This window comes from Halichoerus grypus, chromosome 3, assembly GCF_964656455.1.
Source record: "Halichoerus grypus chromosome 3, mHalGry1.hap1.1, whole genome shotgun sequence".
NCBI lineage: Eukaryota > Metazoa > Chordata > Mammalia > Carnivora > Phocidae > Halichoerus > Halichoerus grypus.
The window spans coordinates 125,097,738-125,121,617 of record NC_135714.1 but is presented as its reverse complement, the minus strand read 5'-3'; the positions used below and the strand labels follow the sequence as shown (position 1 = coordinate 125,121,617).

The 23,880-nt window shown below is 37.8% G+C and overlaps 1 protein-coding gene across 1 annotated transcript in view; it reads left to right on the top strand.

Annotated features, from left to right (window-relative positions):
• Positions 1-23,880, top strand: part of TTC29 (tetratricopeptide repeat domain 29) — a 261,685-nt gene that overhangs the window by 134,031 nt on the left and 103,774 nt on the right. The window contains exon 9 of the mRNA XM_078068212.1: positions 15,866-15,957. Within this exon, the coding sequence (XP_077924338.1) occupies positions 15,866-15,957 (92 nt within the window). The remainder of the gene's footprint in view (positions 1-15,865; positions 15,958-23,880) is intronic.

Below are 23,880 nucleotides of genomic sequence, written 5' to 3'. Positions count from 1 at the left end.
CATTGTCAGGCAGCATCTTGGCAATGAGGTGGGAGAAAGGGCCAGATAAGAGTGCTGTCTTTGGAATCAGATGGCCTGGGTTCAAGTCCTTTCTTGATCACTTACCACTTGATCACCTTAGCCTCTTGGCTTTATTTCTATGTGCCTCAGTTTTCTCACCTTTAAAAAGAGATAAGAATAATAATAATGCCTACTCTTGAGTGTCAGGAAGAGTAAGTTAGTTAATATGTGTAGTCTTAAGAACAGTCTGTGACACATTGATCCAGCAAATAGTTTTGGAGCACTTATTGTCCGGCCCTGTTCTAGACACTTAGAATATACCAACAGCAGAATGAAGATCTTCGTCCTCGTGGAGCGTCCATTCCTCTGGAGAAAGACAATGAAGATGAAACATAATAAACAAGTGAGTTAGATAGTGTGTCAGACAGTAATAAGCACTGTAGAGAGAAGAAAACTTAGAAAGGAATGACTCGGCAGTGCCGCAACAAGCGGTGGGTAGAAGACATTTTCACCAGGTGATCAGAGAAGGCCTTGTTGAGAAGTTGACATTTGAGGAAAGACTGCAGGCAGATGAGAGAGATGATGGAAGTACATGCCAAGCAGAGGTAAAAGGTCAAGGCCAAAGCTCTAAGGTACCAAGGCTAAACCTGGAGGGTTGGGGCTTGAGGAGAAGCAAAAGGGGAGTAAAGGAATAGGAACCAAAGTCAGAGAGATTAGAAGTGGGATTGTGGAGGGCCTTATAAAACAAGGTGGTTTTTTTTCTGAGTCAAAAGGGGGTCATTGCAGACAGAGGAATGACATAATAAATAGTATTAACGATTATTAGCTATTATAATTAGTCCATGTGATGAAAAAATAGCAGCTGGTAATAGACAATGCTGTAACCAGGCAAGCATAAGGTTAACATCCAGAATATCAGAGATGGGGCTGCAGTGGGGACCCCTGTAGACGAGGGGAGAACAGCTTCTGGGAATGGTGCCAGGAGGTAGTAAGCTGTAAGTGAAGGCCTAGGTCAGTCACAATCATGCTCAGGGTTATCCAGCAGCAGGCATATCACAGTGCTTAAGAAAAAAATAAAAGGATCTGAAGTCCAATAAACACAGTTCAGACCTTTTCTTCTTCTCCAAGCCTAGGACTGTGTGTGCTAGAGCAAGTTACGCAACCTCTCTGCACTTAAGTTTATCTCATTTGTATAATGGGAATATTAATATTGATCTCAGAGGGCTCTGTGCATATTAAATGTACCATGAATATAAAACTCTCCACATATGTAGCTTTTGCTCTATAAATGGTAATGACTGCCATTGGCAAGTGACAAGCCCCAAGCCACAGGGACTGAAACTTAAGACTGGCACTCCTGATGAGAGCATATTGAGGCAACAAGGTAGGTCTCCAAGCTCGCAGTAAGTAGGGACCCAACCAGGTACCAAGACAGATTCAGGCAAGAAGAACAAGATAGGGATGCAGCTCCAGGGACTGGGGCACATGTTGGGAGTTTGGTGTCAAGGCATATGGAAGGAGCCTGGTCACCTTAATAGAGTTCAAAACAGAATATGATCTGCGGCAGACTGATGTGATGCCAGGTTTCTGCCCCAGCAGATTAGGGACAGGGATGGCCCCGGGGACTGGGGCAGGTCAAAGTTGCTAAATGGGAGGACCCCAGCGTTGAGGATGGCAGGGCTCAGGAAGCACAGCAACTAGCAAGTTATTACAGAAATGATCTCCACAGTTGCTTCTGGGCTCTATAATTATCCATTTCTAAGTATTGATAAATAATTTGAAAACGCCAAATATAATGGTAATTTTCTAGTTTATCATATAAAAACTAAAGCTTACTATAAGAATGCTAGTAGCAATTTGTTTTGTTTTTTTTATTTTCAGCTCATATGTTATTTCAGAGCTGATCAAAGGCATTGGTTGCACAGTGTAAAATAAATCACGCTTCTAAATAAACCACTAAAGAGTGTTAAATTGATTTAAGTGATTTTAGGAATATTAATATTTAAAACATCTCTGTCCCAAGCCTCTTTATGACTACGTATAGCAATAATAACTACCATTTCATTCTACCATTCTTCATCTTACAATATTACATAGTAAACTATGTAAAAACATTATTTTTTAGCACTGGAATAGAAGTGTAGGATTTCGGCTATTTATTTATGTTTAAATATCTTGAATTTTATTCAGTCAATAAAAGTATACTCGATTAATGCATTTATTATACTCTTTGCCTAGGTTGAGGTGAATAGAGTGCAGTGTTTGTTTTTTATTATTAAAGAAAACTTTGCCTTCTACTCCCATTCCTTTGCAGTAAATTTGATTTTAAGCAGTACATATTTCAGGATTAGTCCCAGGCTTGAGAAATTTTCTAGCTTCAGAATTCTACATCTCTGGCTTATCTGAAAATATTGTTAAGACTGCATACATGATTTTCATAGAATTTTTTTTTAAATACATAGGGAAAAGAAGGTATCTGCAGTGTTAAATGGAATATCGATGAATGTCCCTCCATAGGAGGGAGGGTCTGGGCACCAAAGCATCCCATGCACTTGCTTTGGTGTTAGAGTCTCCTAGGCTGCGCGGTTGACAGCCAGCTCTATGAGTGAAGATAGACTGGTGATAAAAGCAACCAGACATCTGGATCACAGTGCACACATTCAAAGGCATTTCTGAACTGTTCGCACATTTGTACTCACCCGGGTCCCCAGCCTTGCCCAGGGCTCGCTCATCATTTCCTTCTCTGCCTCAGCCTGTCTTCATCTTTTTTTTTTTTTGTACTTCAACAACCTCACTTTTCCTTTCCAAGTCACCTCCATCTGCTTATGTGTCAGTGTGGCCCTCCTGCCACACGGCTGGCTGAGGATTCCAGGAGCCCTCCCCGCCTCTGCTCAGCACCGCCGCGTGCCTGTCACTGCTCAGCGCTCTGCGCCACACTGGCTTGTTTTGTCAATAACCATTTATTTGTTGCTGGAATAGTAGCAGCCATTACATCTGACCTCCCTGTTTCATCAATTATGGATAGATTATTGGATGTGAACATCTGCAAAAGCTTGCTGTTGAACTCACCTCCTGGCTGGGATTAGATAAAGTACTAAACTGTTGTTTATTGTCAGGCCAAAACTCTACTGGGAAGGCAGGGAATTCCAAGAGTGGCAGAGAACCATCAGAAGTACCAAAAATCATTTCGTATTGCCACTGTTTCCCCTAAGATTCCAGCCATTTATTATTTACACTTATTACTAGTTGTTATAACCTACTTGATAAAAGCTCTTGGCAGGCATCGCATTTCCAGTCATGGTCACATCTGTCAGAATGGAAATGACTCATACATTGTTTTCTGGCCTCTTCCATCACGGCGGAAGGGTAATAGATGAAGCTTCCTCTGTGTGCGAGCATTCAGAGGAAGACTTGCCTACCATGTTTTATTTTAAAAGAAACGTGTTCAGCCAGCTTGATCTGAAAGCATTACATCGTGGATCTAAATTAGGGTTTACCGAGTTTACCAGAATAATGGCCTGTGGTGGAAAGGATATCAAATTGTACAGAGAGAATATGCTGAAAACGTTTTTCAAGGCTTTCATGGATTTCTGAGAAGGGGGACCCAGAACGAAATTTATTGAATCCTGCCTTAAATGAGGGAGAAATCTAGTAAGAGGGATTAAGAATAGATGATGGCTCTACCTCCGGGGGGGAAGACAAATCTCCTAGTGGGAATTGGTTCATGCAGAAATACAGAAATTTTCACAGTATTAGTGTTTATTAAAACCTCTTAGGTAGGGGCACCTGGGTGGCTCAGTCGTTGGGCGTCTGCCTTCGGCTTAGGTCAGGATCCCAGGGTCCTGGGATCGAGCCCCGCATCGGGCTCTCTGCTCCGCTGGAAGCCTGCTTCTCCCTCTTCCACTCCCCTTGCTTGTGTTCCCTCTCTTGCTGTGTCTCTCTCTGTCAAATAAATAAATAAAATCTTAAAGAAAAAAAAAAAACCTCCTAGGTAATATAGAACACTAACATGGAACACACTTTGATCCTTTCCTGTGGAGCCAGAAACCATTATGTTCAAAGTGGTCAGATGGAAGAAGGTTCAGGGGAAGCTGGAGAACTTGGTTTGTCACTGAGCTAGTGACTTTTCACTGCTTACCTATCTGTCTTAGCTGGTTACCTGTGAAGATAGAAACCACATTTGTCTGTCATCAGTCTAGATTAAAAGAAAAAGAAAAAATTTTTTATCCTCCCTCCACAGAGAGGAAGAATTATTTCCTCAAGATACCATGACTGATCTAACAATTTCAGCCTTGGATCTGCTTGTCCTCACTGAGCATAATGGGCTTGTAATGGGGAAACTTAGTCATTTGGGAATATGATTAGATGAAACAAGCACACATTTAGTAGGAGATTCTTATGTCACTTTGAAAAGTCATTTAAGTCCTCCTTTAGGAATTTGGCCTGTTTGCTGATACTTGAATTCTTGGACTGGCTGTTAACTGAAAAATTTCCCATATTTTTCATTTACCATAATTATAAAGTGTCATATTTTTTTCCTTTATTGAATGAGATATAATGCAAAACATATCTAATATAATGTAATAAAATATAATTGAAAATAAACTGTGATGTATATTATATTCAATATATATTAATGTTATACTTAATTTATGTAAGAGCTTATTTTTCTTTAAGCCAATTAGTTATATATAATATTACTATAAAGATAATATATAAGTATATTATTAATATAATATAATTATAAGGGTATTCTATAATACAACAGCTCATTATATCCACCTTAATGTTTCTGCAGGTACTTCACTACCAGTCCCTTCCAAGGGTTCTACTGTATTCATTCAACAATATTCAGCATTAACACAAAACTAGGAGCTAGGGATATAATGGAGAGCAAAACAGATACGGTTCCTGTCCTCATGGCACTTATGATCTAACTGGAGAGAGACCAGTATTAATAAGTAGATACATATGATGCTGTGGTGAGTGCTGGACTAGCACAAGGAAGTGGTGTGTGCGTGTACAGGGGCTGGAAGAGTCAGGTGTGAAATAAGAAAGAGCAACGCAGGCAGAAGGATGTGGAGGTGGACAGCACTGGGCTCATTCCTGATAGTGAAAGGTCTCTGTGGCTGGAGAGAGGTTCCCAGGGTCCCACACATTCCAGCAAGACATAAATGTTGATGTCTCCACACTGGCAAAGTGAGTGACAATACATGTTGGGTCAAATTAGATTTGACTGGCACTTCATTTGATTCGGTTTGCCACCACCATCTTTAGTCTCCATAAATAACAGACAACTGAAATTACTGGTAATGTTATCATAGGTATAATGGAATCATTTGTCACAATCACTTTTCATCCTCATATAAACATAACCAAGTGGAGCTTGAGAATTTCCTAGTTTAAAAAAATACACAAACTTTTTTTCATTCAAAATCTTTTCTGGAAATGAAATCTCAAATCATTTTATATAACCTGTTTTTGCTGCCCTACTGCCATGGAAAGTATCATCCTGTACTATCTTTCACCGGCAACCTTGGAGGGGAAAAAGCCTTGAAGTTATTTATTTGCCACTTTCACTCTAGAGAGCCCTTTGTCTCTCAATACTTCTGTTTTATTCTTTAGGTACAAGAAAGGGATTCATTCAGATTACCTCAAGTAAGGGAAGTACTTGTAGAGATTCCTGTGGTAATGAGAGGAATCATATCCCATGAACACCTGGGATCAGGAGATGGTTGGGTCTCACGGACTGAAAGATTCTTGGGAACTGGAGGGTCCCTAGAACACAAGGGGCTGAGTTTTCTTATTATCCCCTCAGCAACAGCGGTCAGTTGGATTCACTCTATTGACGTAACTCGATCACTCTCTTGATGTTCATTTATCCTGAAGCACCTCCTTACTTCTGCCATTACCAACTGCTCAATGGGTCTGAATTTCCTAAGAGAGTGTGATAGAACTAACTAATCACTATAGTGTTCCACCAAATAGAACTTTTTATGTCAGGCCACCTCATAGATTCCGGGACTGCATTTGGTCAAGGACCTTCTAGCAAAATGTAAAACAAAGTCTCCAGTGGATTTTCCTAGCAAGAACTTAAGGGCAGGGAAAATTTCTTTTTAAGGAGCTGTAAAATATAACTCACACCATGATTGGGTTGTACAGGATAAATATTTTTATGCTTTCTGATTTGTAGTATAGAAAATAATTGAGAATTAGAACTGAAATTCTTCATGAATATGTCTCTCATTAACATACTACAAAAGTGTAATGACCGATTTAGAAATGGCAGTTTCGAGCAGTATGTTCCAATTTACCATTTAGAAAAATTTTATTTTTAGCTGAAAGTGAAATTCTATCTCATTATTTTGGGGCTTCAAAGTCCTCTGTATATTGGACATCTAGAGAGACAGTTTTAAGGTAAAAGAAGATTCGTGGAATTTTTTTGAGATTTATTTCTATCTTTATAAAAGCTTTTTGAAAATACAATATAAACTCCTAGCATGTGAGAGATTAACTAACAATTCTAATTCAGTTTATATAATTTAAGGATAGCCTTGAATTTTCATCAAATTCTTAAAAATTTTAGGTGGTAAAAGAAAAATTTGCGATTTTTAAAGAGAACTGATCATTGCTTTATAGCAATTGCCATTTAATATGAACCAAAAGCACTGTAGATTCAGCTCTCCATGCTATCAGCTATTCCTGTGTAGGGACATTCTTTAAAAAGCCATTTATTAAGAGTATGTGCAATTTTTCAAATGAGGGGGAAGCATGAAAATAACATTTCAATTGAATGAAAGGACTTATCATTTTGTTTTGTTTTCTAAAAATTAAAGAAAAAACAAAATAGATTTATCAGGGACTTCAAAGCCAAGGACAAATTATTGAAACAATCAGAGCTTATCTTAAATTACTAAATATATCAGTGTAGAGTTCTGAACTCCAACTAATATTTTTGGAAGGGAGAATTATAGATCCTTTGGTCCTACCCCATTATCTTCCAGACTTGGATGCTGAAGCTCAAGGTAACCAAGTGACCTGTCAAAATCACACCCTGAGCTAATGGCAGAAGAGGATATAGGACTCGTATCTTTTAACATTCAATCCTTTCTGCACTAGACACATAGCCTTCGTGTTATGTGTTGGGCAATGTAAACAGTGTGGAACAGTTACTCCAAATGATGAGTAATGCATTTCAGGAAGAGAGAGTTCATACTTCAAATGATCAATATAAATAGTAAGGCTAGACTGCTCCTAACTTAAGAATATAGTTTCAGCAGAATGCAAAATATTAACTATTTTTGTGTATTACAGTTTACAGAGCTGAATAAGGTGCTTATCCTCAGTGTTCACTCGGTATAACATACTTGTAGAAAAGGATTACTGTATTTACTGCATGTCAGATACTATGACAATGCAAAAAATGTGTAAGAGCCTTTAAGTGATGTGATAACATTTCTGTTTACCCCCATTTTTACCATCTTCTACCATCTCTGACTGACTCCAGTAAAGTGCTCTGAATGTTGTTGTGGTCCAGTCTGGTCCTCAGCCTGTTACTGCAGTGCTTGTCAGAAATCATTAGCCACTGATTTCTTTGACTAATGTTGCAGTTGATGGTCTGAATCATGTTCAGACACTGTAAATGAGGCAGAAACATCCTTTCTGCTCACCAACTGTGAAATGGCTAACGGGGTTAGATTGCCAAAAATCAGAATAAATGTATTTCCGATAAGACTTGACATTGATGTCAAGCTCAAGATGGCAAACTTGATTTTTTTTATTTCTGTATTTCTTATTGAATAAGAGTAAATCTGTATCATTGCCTTTTTCTCCTCAAAGTAATGCACGGTATTGAGCACAGTGCCAAACTTTTGTTACGACATGGCACAATTTTGGGTTTGTGTAGGAGATGTGTAACAGTTAGCTGTACTATCTTTTTATGGTCGGCAAGGAAGAAAAGGTAAAAAATACACCTTAGGTAATAGAGCATAACTTCTTCTTTACAAACAAACCTGATGGGTGCCTCTTTATGGTTTCACAGACATTTTTTGGTCCAGGTGGGTTTATTTAAACTCTTCTAGAACTCAGACAAATTAAAAATGAAACATTCAAATGTGGCTACACTGTTGGGGCTACATTCTCACTCATTTCAGAGTCTCCTGGATGACTCTATATGTTAGGAGGCTTTAAGGAAGAAAAACAGCTATCTTTCAGTATTAGAAGGACTGTTACATGGATGAGGGATGGACTCATCTTGTGTTGTCCCACAAAACACAACCAGGCAAGCAGGTAGAAGTTACAGGTTTTGCTTAACTTAACCAATAGTTTTCTCACGTAATTCTTCGGTGATAGAGTGGGCGGCTCCACAAGGGGTGGTTTCCAATCATGGGAATGGTTGAAGCAAAGACTAAATCAGGATTGCTTCACATTGACATTATTCAGGTTTTGGGCTGGATAATCCTTTGTTATGGGGGACTATCGTGTGCATTGTAGGGTATCTAACAGCGTCCTTGGCTTCTAGTTGCTAAATGACAGTAGCAACCCTCCCAATTATGACAACCTCAAATATCTCCAGACATTACCAAATATCCCCTAGGGGGCAAAATCACCCCCATTTGAAAACCACTTAGATAAGGTAAGTATATGGGGAAATTAAGCAGTTGCTTTATTCAAATCTTTAGTAGGTATTATTAATACCTCATCTTATTGGAACCTTATAACATCCCTTCAAGGTAGACTTTATTCATTTCCATTTTATACCTGAGGAAATAGGCTCAGAGAGAGTAAGTCACTTGACACATGTCACTCAGCTCAGTTATAGAATTGTGTGACTTGAAAGCCTATGCTATTTGAAGAAAATGTGAACACCCAGAGGGAAATTTGATTAATTATCCCATAAGGTTCCTCCAAAGCCTGGTCTATGCCCTCAGAGGAGAAGTCCCTACTGATTTCAAATATTGAATTAACTAAGGAAGAGAGCAGTGGGAGAGGGTGGTAAGCAAAGAAAGGAATGTCTATAGAAAAAAAATACCAAAAATATGAAGTAAAAGTAAGATTATCGCTCTTTGAAATTTTTGCAAAATTACAAAATTTCCATCCCAAATGGGCTAGATGTTAGAACTTACTTTATGTGGTGGTTTCCACGAATTGTCTTTCTACAGAAACAATGATAGATAGGGTCACCAGCCAGAGCATGAAGGCCCATTTAAACTTCATGTCACTGATCTGTCTTAGTTTGAGTTGTGAATGCTCAGTGCTATGCCAGAGGGAAAAAGAAGAGTATTTCCTCTCATTTCCCTAGACACAGAAACAACTCTGCATTAAATTTTTTGAGGGGCAACTGGTCGGTTAAGCGTCCGACTCTTGATCGCAGCTCAGGTCTTGATCTCAGGGTCTCTGGGCGTGGAGCCTACTTTAAAAAAAAAGTTTGTTAACAGTTTTTTTTTTTTTTTTAACTTGAATAATGGGAAACAAGGCAGGCAAGTGTACCATCTTGGATGTGGCATATTTTAACCAAACATGTTGAGCTGCCTAGAAAGCAGAAAGACAAAAACTATGAATAAAAAAATCCTGCAAAAGACTACATTTATGAACATGTGGAATAAAGAATGAAAGTGAATAACCCACCTCACCTTCAAAACAATTGTCAAATTCCTCCCTTGTAATCAAATAGATAAATTGCAACTTGAAAGTTTATCACTTCATACCATCAATTAAAACCGTGATTAAAAACTAATGATGGGGCGCCTGGGTGGCTCAGTCGGTTAAGCGTCTGCCTTCGGCTCAGGTCATGATCCCAGGGTCCTGGGATCGAGCCCCGCATCGGGCTCCCTGCTCGGCGGGCAGCCTGCTTCTCCCTCTCCCACTCCCCCTGCTTGTGTTCCCTCTCTCGCTGTGTCTCTCTCTGTCAAATAAACAAATAAAATCTTTAAAAAAAAAAAAAAACTAATGATGTACTGTATGGTAACTAACATAACATAATAAAATAAATACAATCTTTAAAAAATTAAAAAAACAAAACTGTGATTACTTAGTACATGTTACTAGACAAAACATTCTATGGGTGACTCTTTTTTTTTAATTTTATTTTATTATGTTATGTTAATCACCATACGTTACATCATTAGTTTTTGATGTAGTGTTCCATGATTCATTGTTTGCATATAACACCCAGTGCTCCATTCAATACGTGCCCTCTTTAATACTATGGTGACTCTTAAAGCAGACTTTCTATTGGACATTGTTGCTTCTGTGTACTCTGGTAAAGCTTCTTTCTCATTGTATCACTCCTTCCCTTCCCCACACATTTGTTCAAGCTGCCCTCCTCACCACTGACCCAATCCTGTCATTTGTTTAGATTGAGTTTCTCTTCCTATAGGAAGCCTTTCCCAGATCTTCGTTGTTCCTACACTCTCCGAAATTCACTCATGTATGCATTTAATTACAAATTTTCTCCCCACCCCTAGATGCAGTGTAGACTGCATGGGGGCAGGGATTTTGTCTTATTTGCTGCTGTATGTCTAGCATCCAGAACACAGCTTGGCTGGTAGAAGACACTCAGTCTTTGGACTAGATTTTTAGCCCTTTATACAGACTTACAGCACTATATAATATCAATGTCTATAAGTCTTATTGCTTTAGTAAGGCCTTTAAGAGCAGGGATATATCTTTATTACATATACAGATATGTAATATACACTGTGTACATAAAATATATATATGTAGTTTTATCTTGCAATCACATCTAATGATCTGATAGAATGTACTAGAAGAGTACTTTGCATAATACATAGGTTCTGAAGGTTGAGCATTATGAAGAAAGCAATAATGAGAGGGAGTTCCCTTTTAGGTATCAGTGACTTACAAACACCTGATGTTCACATCTGCAGCTGGACGTTCCCCTCTTCCTTCTATCATTCTCTTCCATACCACTTTGATAAGAAGATTGTGGAAAAGTGTGTGAAGCTTCTAGAAAACCTGAGATATAGAAGTAGACCCCAAAAAAGAGGTTATAAAAATCAGTACCTGCTTAAAGGATCGTATCATAAGGCTGAATTTTAAGAGAAGGCTGGCCTTTTGTTGTTGTTGTTTTATAATCTTGCCTCAAATTATCCTGCACACACTATATGAATTGTTTCATTTCATTTTGTTAGGCTGCATAAAACTCCACCCAGAAGAAGGGATTTGGGGCTAGCAAGCATCAGTTTTAAAATATAACTTCTGAGGTCACCTGGGTGGCTCAGTCAGTTAAGCATCTGACTCTTGGTTTCGGCTCAGGCCATGATCTCAGGGTTTGAGATCGAGCCCCACTTCGGGCTCTGCACTCAGCAGGGAGTCTGCTTGAGATTCTCTCCTTCTGCCCCTCCCCCTGCTTGCTTTCTCTCTGTCTCTCTCTCTAAAAATAAATAAATCTTAAAAAAAAATAAAACTACAACTTCTGGCCAAGTTAGTGATCTTTGAGTCATTCATACCTAAGTATGAACTACTCTAATCAACTACTGTCCTTCTGTCAGTCAGCTGAGGAAATTTCCCTGGTGAAATACAAACACACAGGGTGAGGGAGGTGGACCAAAAGGGAACAGGGCAGACACCAAGGTATTTCAGAATGTTTTCTAAGGCAGACCTTTCTCTTCCAAGCAGCAAACATAACCACAACTGAAAGGGTAACATGAGGGATCACCATAGTGATAGAACTTTTCTGTATCTTGACTGTGGTGGTGGTGGTTACATGAATAGATGCATATGATACAATCGCATTAAATTAACACCCACAGGCATACACACACGAGCGTGTGTAAAACTCATGAAATCTGAATGACGTGGGTGAATTGTGTCAACATCAGTTTCCTGGTTGTGCTACTGTACTGTGGTCAGGCAGGCTGTTACCTGGGTGAGGGATAAATGAGAGTGCTCTGTATTATTTCTTACAATTGCATGTGAATCTACAATAATGCTAAAGTACATAAAGGTTTTAAAACAAATTGACCAGGACAGTGTTTTCTTATAATAGCTGGCTGGGCAGAGGGGTGCAGAGATGATTCCATCTAATCTGGGAAAGTTAGGCCAGGAGTGATAGTCTTCATGGTGGTTTAAAGCAGGTTTCAGCTGTGAAAACAAGTATAAGGGCCACTATTGCTGCAATTTTTTTTCTGTGTTAATGTTGTCTCCAGTAAGGGGATTGTAAGAGTGGATGTACCCTCATCACTGGAAGTCCTCAACATGTAAGGATAGAAAACAATTGGGTGTTTGAAATTAATAGAACCTAATAATGACTTCTTATGTATCTGCCCTTAAAGGTGCCAAAGCTGAGGCACAAAATTTATTCTTCTAATCTTCTGGGAGGACAAGGCTACTCTTCTATCCTTTTTCCTCAATCTCTCTCTTCTCTCTCTGTCTCCCCCTCCGTCCCTTTTTGTCCACACCCCCGCGCCATTCACTTTGTTGACAGGTGACAATCTTGACTTAAATCCAATGCTCCCTTGAAGGGTATTGCAGCAAAAGAAATTAATGATCCTTAAAATTTATTTCACAGCAAACAATTCTTCAAAGAATTTGTCACGTATTGCCAGCATTATTCTTTTGCACATTCTCATTTTTTATGCTAAGTATTCTACTAGTTTTGTTTTTAGGTGACCAGTAGAAATTATCTCATTTTAAGAACTTGGATTTTATTTGAAAATGCCTTTTCAGGTAAATCAGTTTTATTCTAGTGGGAAGATAAAGCCCATTGCCTTTAAAACTTCAAGTAAAATAGTTTTCAAAACTTCATCTCCATTATTCACTGAAATTATTGGAGAAATTTGAGTAGCCAGGTAGCACTCAATTTTTATTAGGTGTGTGAACTGATTTTTCCAACTGTGATAACCTTGTAATCATGCACAGTTTGGTGTTGGTTGAAATTTACTTAGTATTGTGCTTAATTGGTGTTGTCCTTTGTCTTTTGACAAAGGTTGATAAGTTCATTTTCAATACAGTTTAAAGATACATAATGAATTTCCAATTCATCAAAATAGTTTGCACCTGAGAGTCTTTATTCTCTCCTCTTATCTTTGATTTGTGATGATAGAATTTAACGTTGCAGATCCTGCATTTGTTTCCAACATATGCTTGTCCAAGGGATATTCGGTCAAGTACAGTGGATCCCTCAGATTGCACACTGTATTTTCTCACTTGAAGTATTCTTTATAAAAAAAAAATTCCACTATTTGTCTAATGACTCAAATTGATTAATGTTTATTCATTTGTAAATTACACCCTGCCTACTTTAATTAAAAAGCCCGTAAGGTAGCTTACCATAAGAGCAATATAAAACATCTTTATTTTCTACACAATTAGTAATCTCATGTTATTTTCCCACTTTTATGAGTTTTTCCCTTGTATTTTAACAATGTCCTTTCTACTACCCGTAGATCGGACTATAGGATTCCCCAATCTGCTGAATTTTGCCTTGTGTTCTCCTTGTGATTCACCTGTTTACGTTTACTCTCTCCCACTCGAGCTCACACTCCTGAGGAGCAGAGGTCCTGTCTGATTTAGATGGGCTCGTCTTTGGCACTTTGTAGGTCTTCACTTTGGGCTTCATGTCACTCATTGTTTCCTTACTGGGCCAGTAATGAACTAAATGCTTCCTACTGCCTGTATAGTACCTGCTTTTAGGTTAAATGTGGGAGGTGACATATGAACTCTCTCAAGCCACAAATTAAAATGTGTTGCCTTTACTTTGAGGAGGGAGGCCCCTATGAGGAGCTGTTCACTAATGGCTGGTTCACAGACTCCCAAAGAATCTTGTCCTGTGGCTTACACAGCACTCTATATTACCTCCTCGTGGCCTCACAACTCTCAGAAGCAGGTTTTCTTTTTCATTTCTGAGGAAATCTTCTCCAGGAGCTTTCCTGGACCAAATGTGTGAAAGAACTAGGACTTGACTCTAAGTCTTCTTCCTCTGAAGTTAGTGTTCATTCCAGTAGACCACGTCTGGCTCCAGGAGGAAGCTTCTATGGAGTCACGTCTGAGGCCCAAACCAAAAGCCCACACTGAGCTCAATTTTGCCCCTGCTCCTTCCAGGAAATGCTGCACACTTCTGTGGGATAGAAGTCATCAGCACTGAAGTATTTACCTGTAATTTCTTGGATACTTACCCTTCATATCCATAGGGTAGAGAGTCATACCCCTAAGATAATGGGTGCCTGCGCATACTTACTGTACTGGTCCAGGTGGCCAGGGGCATGGGAGAATATGCAAGATAAGCCTGGTATAAGCCCTGGGGAATCCTGCCTCCAGTCATCGCACAGTGCTTTCACCAAACCTCTGTACCACAAGACTGTAAATGCCGTCAGGGCTGCAAGCATGTTCCCCTCTATTTAAGATTTCTTAGGGTCTAACATAGCACCTGGTAGACAGTAACGATATTTGTGGAATGAACAAATTCTTTTTGGCAGGAAGTATAATAATATTCAATCTTGAAGTTCTAGAATGTCATATAAAGATGTATGGACCAAAAAAGACACTAGAAGGTCTCTTTCTAAATATTTTGATATTTGGATTCAATAAGGTCTCTTATAAATTCACAAAATTCATGAACTCTGCCCCTTCGCTCAGAAAGGTCTATGCCAAGTTATATCAGACTTAATGCAGGTGCTGTCAGTTATGCAAAACAAAGTGAAGAGACTGTTCTCAGGTTTATACAAGGCATATTAAGAGGCTTAAAAATAAGAATCAAAATTTTGAACTTTGCAGGTTTAACAGGAATTAAAACCCTGGATCAATATGTATCAGTAAGTTTTAATACCAGCGTTCTAGCAAGCAGTCACTTATAAACCACACACACACACACACACACACACACAAAGAAAAACAAAAACAAATTTTATGAGGTATCATGATGGCCTCATTGAAATTATTTCCCAAATATTAACCTTAAGAAAGTAAAGTCAAATATCAACACTGCCTCTAATACTTAAATCTTCAAAGCTGCCTAATTCAGGCAGTAGCACACAGCACGAATTTACGTCCTCCCTCACCCTGACTCTCTCTCCGAACGCTGTCAAATGACTTTCACTAATTCTGTTTTAGAAAATGTGCAAAAAGGATTTCCATAGAGGTCTTTGGAGATTTCCTGTGTCCTCATGTGTGTAATAGGTTGGGTCAAGTAACAATGAAGGAAGAAGAAAGAATAGGAATTTTGTTTTACATATTTTCCTCCTTCTGGCCACTGAAAGAGAAAAAGAATAAAAAGGGAAATTATACCATAAAGACAGTGTCAGTGTTAAATTAAATTAAGATCATATGTTTGGCGGTGGCAGCCATAATCTTTTGATTATTGAAGAGATTGTTGGTAATGAAGTACATTTTTAAGAAATATTTTTAGTGTATACCGAATCCATGCACAAACTATGAGATATGCTTCTAATAAAATGATAGATTTAGAAATTGCCTAGCACCTAAATTCATGCTTTTCAAAACAGCTATTTATAGAAAGAAAAGTGATATTTAAGCTACCCCAGTAGAATATTATAATCTGCCTTCTATTACCTTAGATAATAGTACCATATTTTAAAATAATGTTGTGAACCATTCAATTATTTATTCACACCTAAGTTCTATAAATTGGAAGATTTGGGATTGTGCAAGAAAAGAATTATTTTTACAAAAGTAAGACCTCACTGTCATGGCTTAAAGACATTGCTGTGAAACAAGTTATGCTATAGATAAAAATAAACCAAACCAACATGAATTTTTAATAAACAAAAAATATTTTATGGAGACATTAAAAACAACTATTAATTTTCATCTTTTCTGTTATGAAATGAAATATCAGTGAATCTGGCCTTGCTGTATATTTAATACGTATTTCTTTTCCTGATAGGTCCTTAACACTTACAGTAAAATCTCCACAGACCTGGATGATGATCTCAGCCTGGGGAGAGCCTATGAAGCAATAGCCAAGGTCCTGCAGAGGTAAGTTAGCACATCCTTGTCTTGCTGTCACTGTGAATTCACTCAGCTGTGAAAGACTTAAATTGTTTGAGGTCTGTCGCTTTCCATTACTGCCTGCTTAAATTTTAAGCAGTGCCCTTCTTAAGTGACCCTTTCATCATAAGTTATTTTAAACCAATGTGGTATTTTAAAATATGCACCTAAACTCCCCTTTGTCTATGCCTCCTTTGTACTATTTTATTTTTGATTTTCTGTAAGTTTAGTGATGACCTTGAATGAAAGGGAAAAATCAGGTCACATCTCACAGGTTAAAAAAGCAGAGAGCACAGAAATATATAGTACGCTTCAGTAACCGTGGCTCAGCGTAACCTTTCCGGATCTCTTCTTGGAGGAAAGTTTTCATTTATGCTTCAGTCTTGCTTCTTCCATTAAGACATCTCTCCTTTGAGCGTACATATCTGGATAAACAACTGAATGCAAGAACAATATTCCCTTTATTTCATTTAAAACAGAAAATTTAATATAAGTATACCTGAACAGCAGATTTTTCCGTGGAAAACATATGATTTGCCCTTTACTCATACTCTGATCATTGTGTACTCCATTTAATTATTGCATTATGTTGTAATGTTATTATTTAATTCAAGGTAGAATAAGAAAAGTTATCAAAATTAAGGCCTTGGTTTTTGGTATGTTATCTTATACCCAAGAGATGGCTTTTTAATAATGGTGGTGCTGGTCGTAGTTGTAGTTAGTAGCGGTAAGAAGAAGAAAAAGAACAGATACAGATTATGTCAAGTTCTAATTCCTGTATTTCAGCTTGTAAACACATACAAAGTAGTGTTTTTAAAAGATAAAATTGTTATTTAAAAAGCATTTAAAAGATTAAATGTCTAGTGAACTGAAAGTACATCATCATTACATAATTACCACTGCCAATATAATAATCATTAATAATTAAATAAATAATTAAATATTAAAATACCCATGCCAACGGAATGAAAAGTCCCTTCAAAATTCCCAATAAAAGACAATGCAGTCATCACTGGGTAAGTGGTTAGGGACACAGATGTATCTCTAAGGAAAGTATGGCTGTTTACTCCAGGAAGGCGGGGCCAGCCGTGGGTAAAGCAAGCAACCTGTGAGTGTTGTGGTTCTTCCAAGTAGAGATCGGTAACTAGCCTGTGGAAAATCAACCCAGCTATCCCTTAAACGTTTACTTTCCATGTAACAACTGGAAAGAAGCAAACGTTTGAACACAAAGAAGAGATTTATAAGTTTTCAATTTAATGTCTATTTGTAACACACCAATTCTTTGTCCTTTGGTGCAGTTCATTTTGATCATTAAATTACTTGACTCTGTTGTTAACATGGCCCAGAATTAGTAGAAAATGGTTGGGGTATTTGTCTTGCTTTATAGTAGCAGACCTGGCCTAAACCTATACAGTTAAATAAATGCATCCCTTAACATGTTTATAAAATAATTTTTACAAAATGACATGTGTTCCAACATGACTAAAGAGATAAAACTCCAGGGGAAAATATTTTCTTTTATAAACATATATTGAGCACTTACTATGTCATAAGGGTTGGAATGCAGCTTTGGTTACTGTTAGTTTTTATTTCTTAAACTTCTGGATGCATGAGATTATCTTAAAATAATTCTCACCTGTTAAAGACAAGTGTCTCTCTTGGAGTATTTTAATCTCCACTCAAGGATCTGAATTCCTGGTCTATACAGTAAAAGCTAAGGGGAGAGTTGAACAGTCTGGTAAATATTGGCAAAAATAATAGACAATTTAATGTTTTAATTTGGTTGCTGAAGTGTTACTTGGGGCTTAGATGTGGAAAAGGATACAGCTATATTTGATGTATCACAAAGTAGGATATGTTTTTGGCAGGGATGGGGAAAATTCTATTCCAACAATCTGGGAACCTGCCTTGGGGCAAACATATAATAGGCAGGAAGATTAATCCCCACCTCATTTTTATACCCAATGAAACAAATTCCACTTATAAGAATTCCCATCTACTAAGTATTGGTGAAGCCATCAATGATTTGTATGGCAGAACTGGGTTCTTAGTTTTATAATGTTATGTAATATACAAGAGAATACAGGAGATGCTTCTTCTGGGGCCTTAGGGAAGAAGTACCCCCAGGGACACTGCAAGCTTTCCAATCCAAATCTACCATTTTGCAGCATTGTTGGTGGTTATGGAGTAGCATTCAGGGGAGTGTAAGCCTCAGCATATTCTTTTACCATTTGTGCAAAATAACTCAAGTGACGGATGTTTCAAAAACAAACACTCTCTTCAGATAGACAACACACCCTAGTTATCTAAGAAGATGTATTAAATCAAATCCACTGATGACTCAAAATGCCTTGATACAAATTTTGTGGTCATTTTTTAAAAATTTCACTTTAAGGGCACCTTTCGTGCACACACACACATCCCTTTCATGGTCCTAAACTGCCCTCAGATTAGCAGCAACGTGCAAGAAATGAAGCACAACCAAAATAGGGGAAATTATGGGAGTGGCGGCAGAGAAATAAATCAAGCGGCACATGAAGCTTTACATCTTCTCTAAATCTCTTTTTCCTAACCTGTGCAATTGCACGAGTTTCACTAATGGTAGTCCTATCTCTATAAATATATTTTATCTCTTTAAAGGAAATGGACGAGGATAGCCATGTCTAGCATAAGTGTGTATCTAAGGCTATCAGCTGAGCGTGCATGAAAGGTGAATAATCTCTAAGGCTAGAAGCTTCAAAATGGTTATAAGAATTTATACTAAGCCTTCAATTGAAAAACACGCCATATTCCCTCAAGACTAAGGACTTGGTAATACAGAGTTGTCCATTTGGTAATGCTGGACCCAGCCATGCCATTAGAGTTACTATTGATGAAGGTTTTAATAGTAAACAGTGTTTGTTATTTTTGCTGTTTTTCTGAATAATATTAATTGCACAAGGGGTTAAGGAGCATAACAGAAATAAGCATTACAATGTCTTTTCCCACCCCACTTGGAATACTAGTGAAAAAAAGGAGGGGTTGATATTCTAAAATGATAAAAATTGCCTATGACACAGCTATAAAAGCCAGAATTATGGTCCATAAAACAAAGAGAGAGTGAGTTGAGAAATTACCAAGTAAATATTATTATTAACACAGGCAGACAATTTGAGTAAATACAGAGAGCAAAATTCCTCAGTTTTCTTTATGGCATTTTTTTTTTTTTGCTTCATTTACTGAAATAACTCATTTTACTGAAATGCCGAGACTCTCCAAATAATCAGGATGACTTTTGAAAAGAATCTAGGGGAAAAAATCACCAAAATGAGAATTGGTCAAGACACATTGGTCACAACTAGCCTACCTCTGGGTTTATTTCATACTCATTGTAAATTTTCTTGCAAACTCGGGTTAAATTATTTCCTAGAAAACTTTCCACAGTGGAGATCTTTCAATCAATCAGTACAAAGTTTCAAGTGTGAAAATTACCTTTCTGTTACAGCTGAAAATTAATTTCTTTTTGCTTGAGAGAAATGACATGCCCTAGTAATTTTCATATATTCTTTAAAATGGAACATCCGGGCTTTGATGCAAAATTTCCTAAAAATGACCCCCCAAAAATACATCAAAACATTTCTATTAATTCATGAAATTAAGAATAGCTTTTTACATTTTCTCCTGTCACTGATTCCATTTGCCTTATTACTTTCATCTGTGGCCCACAAACTTGGTGGCACAATCAACAATCCCCTTAGTGGCTGTTTCATCTCTGCTCTATTTGATTTCTTCTCTCTGAGTAAATGATTAAGTTTTCATGCATTGGTTCAACCAAAATCTATGTTCACTCAACCACATCCTTTATTGATTACTTCTACTGCAAACAGTAGGCCAAGTGTGATATACATAATTGGACAGTTGTCAGGGGATGTGGGTGTTAACAGTCCTGTTTTCCCAGTTGGAAACTGGAATCACCTTGATACACAAATATTCTGCACTGTTTCATTCTCATCCTTTGGACCGAGGAGTCCTGTTCCTCAGAATATATGTTTTTAACTCTCTAAGGTCTGGTTGAATGAATTTAATGATTATACCATATAATATGCTGTTCAAGTTGCACCTGTGCACTGCATATAGAAAACTGGAATTAATATTTGTCTAACATTTTAACCTTATCCTTTAACTTATACAAATAATCTGTAGCTTTTCAAGAAAATATTTGATTCTGTCCCTTCCAAAGGAAGATTGGCTTCTAAATCTATTGCCAACTTGGAAATTTGGAAATCCTTTGAGCAACACATAATGTGTACATTTCAGATGCTGTAATAACAATTTTGCTGGCTATAGAGCTGTACCTTCATTGAGTGGAGCATGTAATTTATACTAGAAAGGCTTTTTCTCTAGCATTATTTGTTAGAGCAAGTTCTAGATAATTTTAGATGTTTTGGAAATCTATCGCTGCTTTGGGAAAAAACAACTGGACTCAGCCAGCAAAACTTTTGTTTATACGTTTTGTATTTCTTGCTCACCAAACTTGGTTTTTGTTTGTATATGTTGTGATTTAACAATCCTCAGCCTGCCAAGCCTAATCTAAAATGTACTTCATCAAAAATACATCAGCTTTAAGGAACATGAAATAAATAACCTTCAGTGAGTCCATTTTAGCTAAACAACAATAATAATTTTTCCCTGAGGTTTTAAAGTGATATTCAAAGAAGTCTCTACTTTTTTTTTTCTTATATCATCAACTTTTTTTCTTGAATATTACAGTCCAAGAAAGAGCTTGGAGAGTTCACATCAATTTGATAAGACATTTTTAGTCCTAGAAATCCACAAGTTTGCTCAAAATTCTAAATAGTGGACTATTTTATTTATTAATAATTTTATACCCTCCAGTTCTCTCAATACCATTTTAGTTGTCCCACAAAACAAATATTTAAATTTGTAAGTGCATCTCTCATGGTACTTTACTCCATGTCTGCATTTGAAATATTCCTCAAACAATTCATAATTTTTCTGGAGAATTGAGCTATGCCTAAATGTGGAAGAAAATTATTCATGATTTTGTTATGAAAAAAATGAGAACAGAATCATAAACAGCAATATTCACAACTTCAGGGATGTGAAATTCCATTCTACTTCTGATACACAGAGCATTCTTTTTTTTTTTTTTTTTTTTTTTTTTAAATTTTTTTTTTTTTTTAAGATTTTATTTATTTATTTGACAGAGAGAGACACAGCGAGAGAGGGAACACAAGCAGGGGGAGTGGGAGAGAGAGAAGCAGGCTTCCCGCAGAGGAGGGAGCCCGATGTGGGGCTCGATCCCAGGACCCTGGGATCATGACCTGAGCCGAAGGCAGACGCTTAACGACTGAGCCACCCAGGCGTCCCCACAGAGCATTCTTTTACAAATAAAAAAGGAAAAAAGAATGCATCTGATAGTACCTGGCACTCAAGTAAACAAAAAGTGTTAGTTCTTTGACCCTGCCCCCTAAAAGCCAGACACCAGGACTTAACGTGCCGTCTGTCTTGCAGAGTGTATGTTCACATTATGGCATTTCATTCATTGCATAATGGAAGATTTTCAAAAAGTAACACTTGGCAGGGCACCTGGGTGGCTCAGTCTGTTATGCCTCTGTCTCTTGATTTCGGCTCAGGTCATGATCTCAGGGTCCTGGGATTGAGCCCCACCTGGGGCTCTTCATTCAGCAAGGGGTCTACTTATCTCCTTCTCCCTCTACCCCCTCCCTCACCCCACATGTGCTTGCTCGCTCGCTCTCTCTCTCAAATAAAATAAATAAATCTGTAAAGCAATCTAACTTATTTTTGCAAACATACCATAGTTTATCTATGAAAATGAACATTATCCTCATCAAATCTTGGGAGGTTATGCAAGTTGATACCTCTAATCCTGACACTACCTGTTTAAAATTAAACTCTTTTGAAATGATTTCTGAGCTTGTGGCATATGCTTTTGATATGTATGTCAAAATGTATGTGTGTGTACACACACACACTCACACACACACATATATTCAAAATAGCACATCATTGTTTGAGAGGTGGGTTTGGTCTCTGGAAACAGTCAAAAGAATTTAGAGTCACATTTAGAAAATGTAGTAAATAATCCCTATGGGTAACCTGATTTTTGAAATAAAATTCATTAAATTACTTATGAATGCTTTACACCACTCTACTATGCAGGAGTTTCCTAAAGAGGAATTCCAAAATTGCCATTAGCCTCATCATTAGATGACATCACTTAGAAGAAATTATCTCCCCAAGTTGACAGTGAAAGGCTTTAAGGGCAGGAACCATATTCCCCAGCAACTAGCACATTGTAGGGCATTTGATAGTCTCTCAAGGAAGTTACTGAAATAAAAAGATGTTCTTGATGTTACCAAAATATCCAGGAGACAAGAGTTGACAGTCATGGACTCCAAACATCCAATGACTGATATACTCACAATTTACCTGGGAGCTTAATTTTTATGAGTATGCATAAGCGTTTCCCTTCTCAAATTTCCAGCCATTCCTTTATTTAAAAAATATATGAAGCTTGGTATATGCTAAGCACTCTGGTAATAACTGTATGTCATTCTAAGCATTTTGCCAGTACGTTTATAACAACTTGTATAGATGACTTTAGTGACACCTAAGATTTCACAGCTAAGGGACACTTGCAAGAACAAACTACTATTCACCTTTTATAAACTTTTTAAAGGTTTTTTTTTTAAAAAAACAGCTTTATTGAGATATAAGTCATATACCATACAACTCACCCCTCTTTTTTTGACATTTGAAGACTAGTTTTATTAAATTTTTAGTATAAATCAAAGACTATGGGATAATCATGCAGTTGTTCCTCAGAGTTGCTGTGTTTATTTCCATACAGATCATAGAAAAATAGCATGTAGACAAAATATTTAATTTTAGTCAGTATTTAAAGGCAGCTTAAGAGAGGGCATCCAAGATGGTGGCATTTGAAGATCCTGAACTCACCTCCCATAGACACACTGAATCTATAGCTACATACAGAATAGTTCTTTCTGAAAAAGATCTGAAAACTAGCTGAACAGCTCCTTTACAATAAACAGTAAAAGACCCACATCTAGATGAGTGGGAGAGGCTGAGATGCATTCTTATCAAAAGCCCACCTGCAACATAGCAATCCATAATTGGGAGTGATTTCACAAATCTGTAACTTCTCCCTGAGGAATGAGGGATTCATGCCCCACATCAGCCACCCCAACCTGCAATGGAGAGACAAGCCCCAAAAATGTCTGGCTTTGAAAACCAATAAGGCTGACATCCAGGAAACCCAAAGGGCTATAGGGAACTAGAGTACTTCTCTTGAAGAGCTTGTATGCAGAGTGACTTACCCCAGGGACCAGCACAAAAGTAACAATTTGAAAAGTACATAGACTATATGTGAAGTTTGCTAATCTTAAAGCATATGCTGGAGGGGCAGAGGCCTATGGGACTCTCTCCAGGCTGAGGCACAGGCGGGTGCCATTTTTGCACTCTCTCTACCTTGATAGCTCAAGCAAGTGCGCCCCAGCTCTGTGCTCTCCTGCTGCCTTGCTAAAACTGTTGGACACATGAAGTCTACATAGGAGATGCTCCTCAGTCACCTGGCTCTGACAGCCAGAGGGGCTTGCATTCCTGGAACCCATGGGACTGTAACAGAGAGACAGTTCCTGGCAGGTTACCATCCCCAGAGTACTACAGAGAATGAAGACTGAAACACACTCCCAATCTTTCCGTGAAAGAGTCCTATTTACTCATCCTGGGACTTGAGTTTGAAGGGCAAACTTCAAGTTTGCCACATCCCTAGAAGGCTGCAAAGGTGCTCTCAGGGAATATAGGCCATGTGGGGCCATCTTTCTGAATTCTTTAGGCCTTCCTACAGTGCACTGGTACCTCACAGAA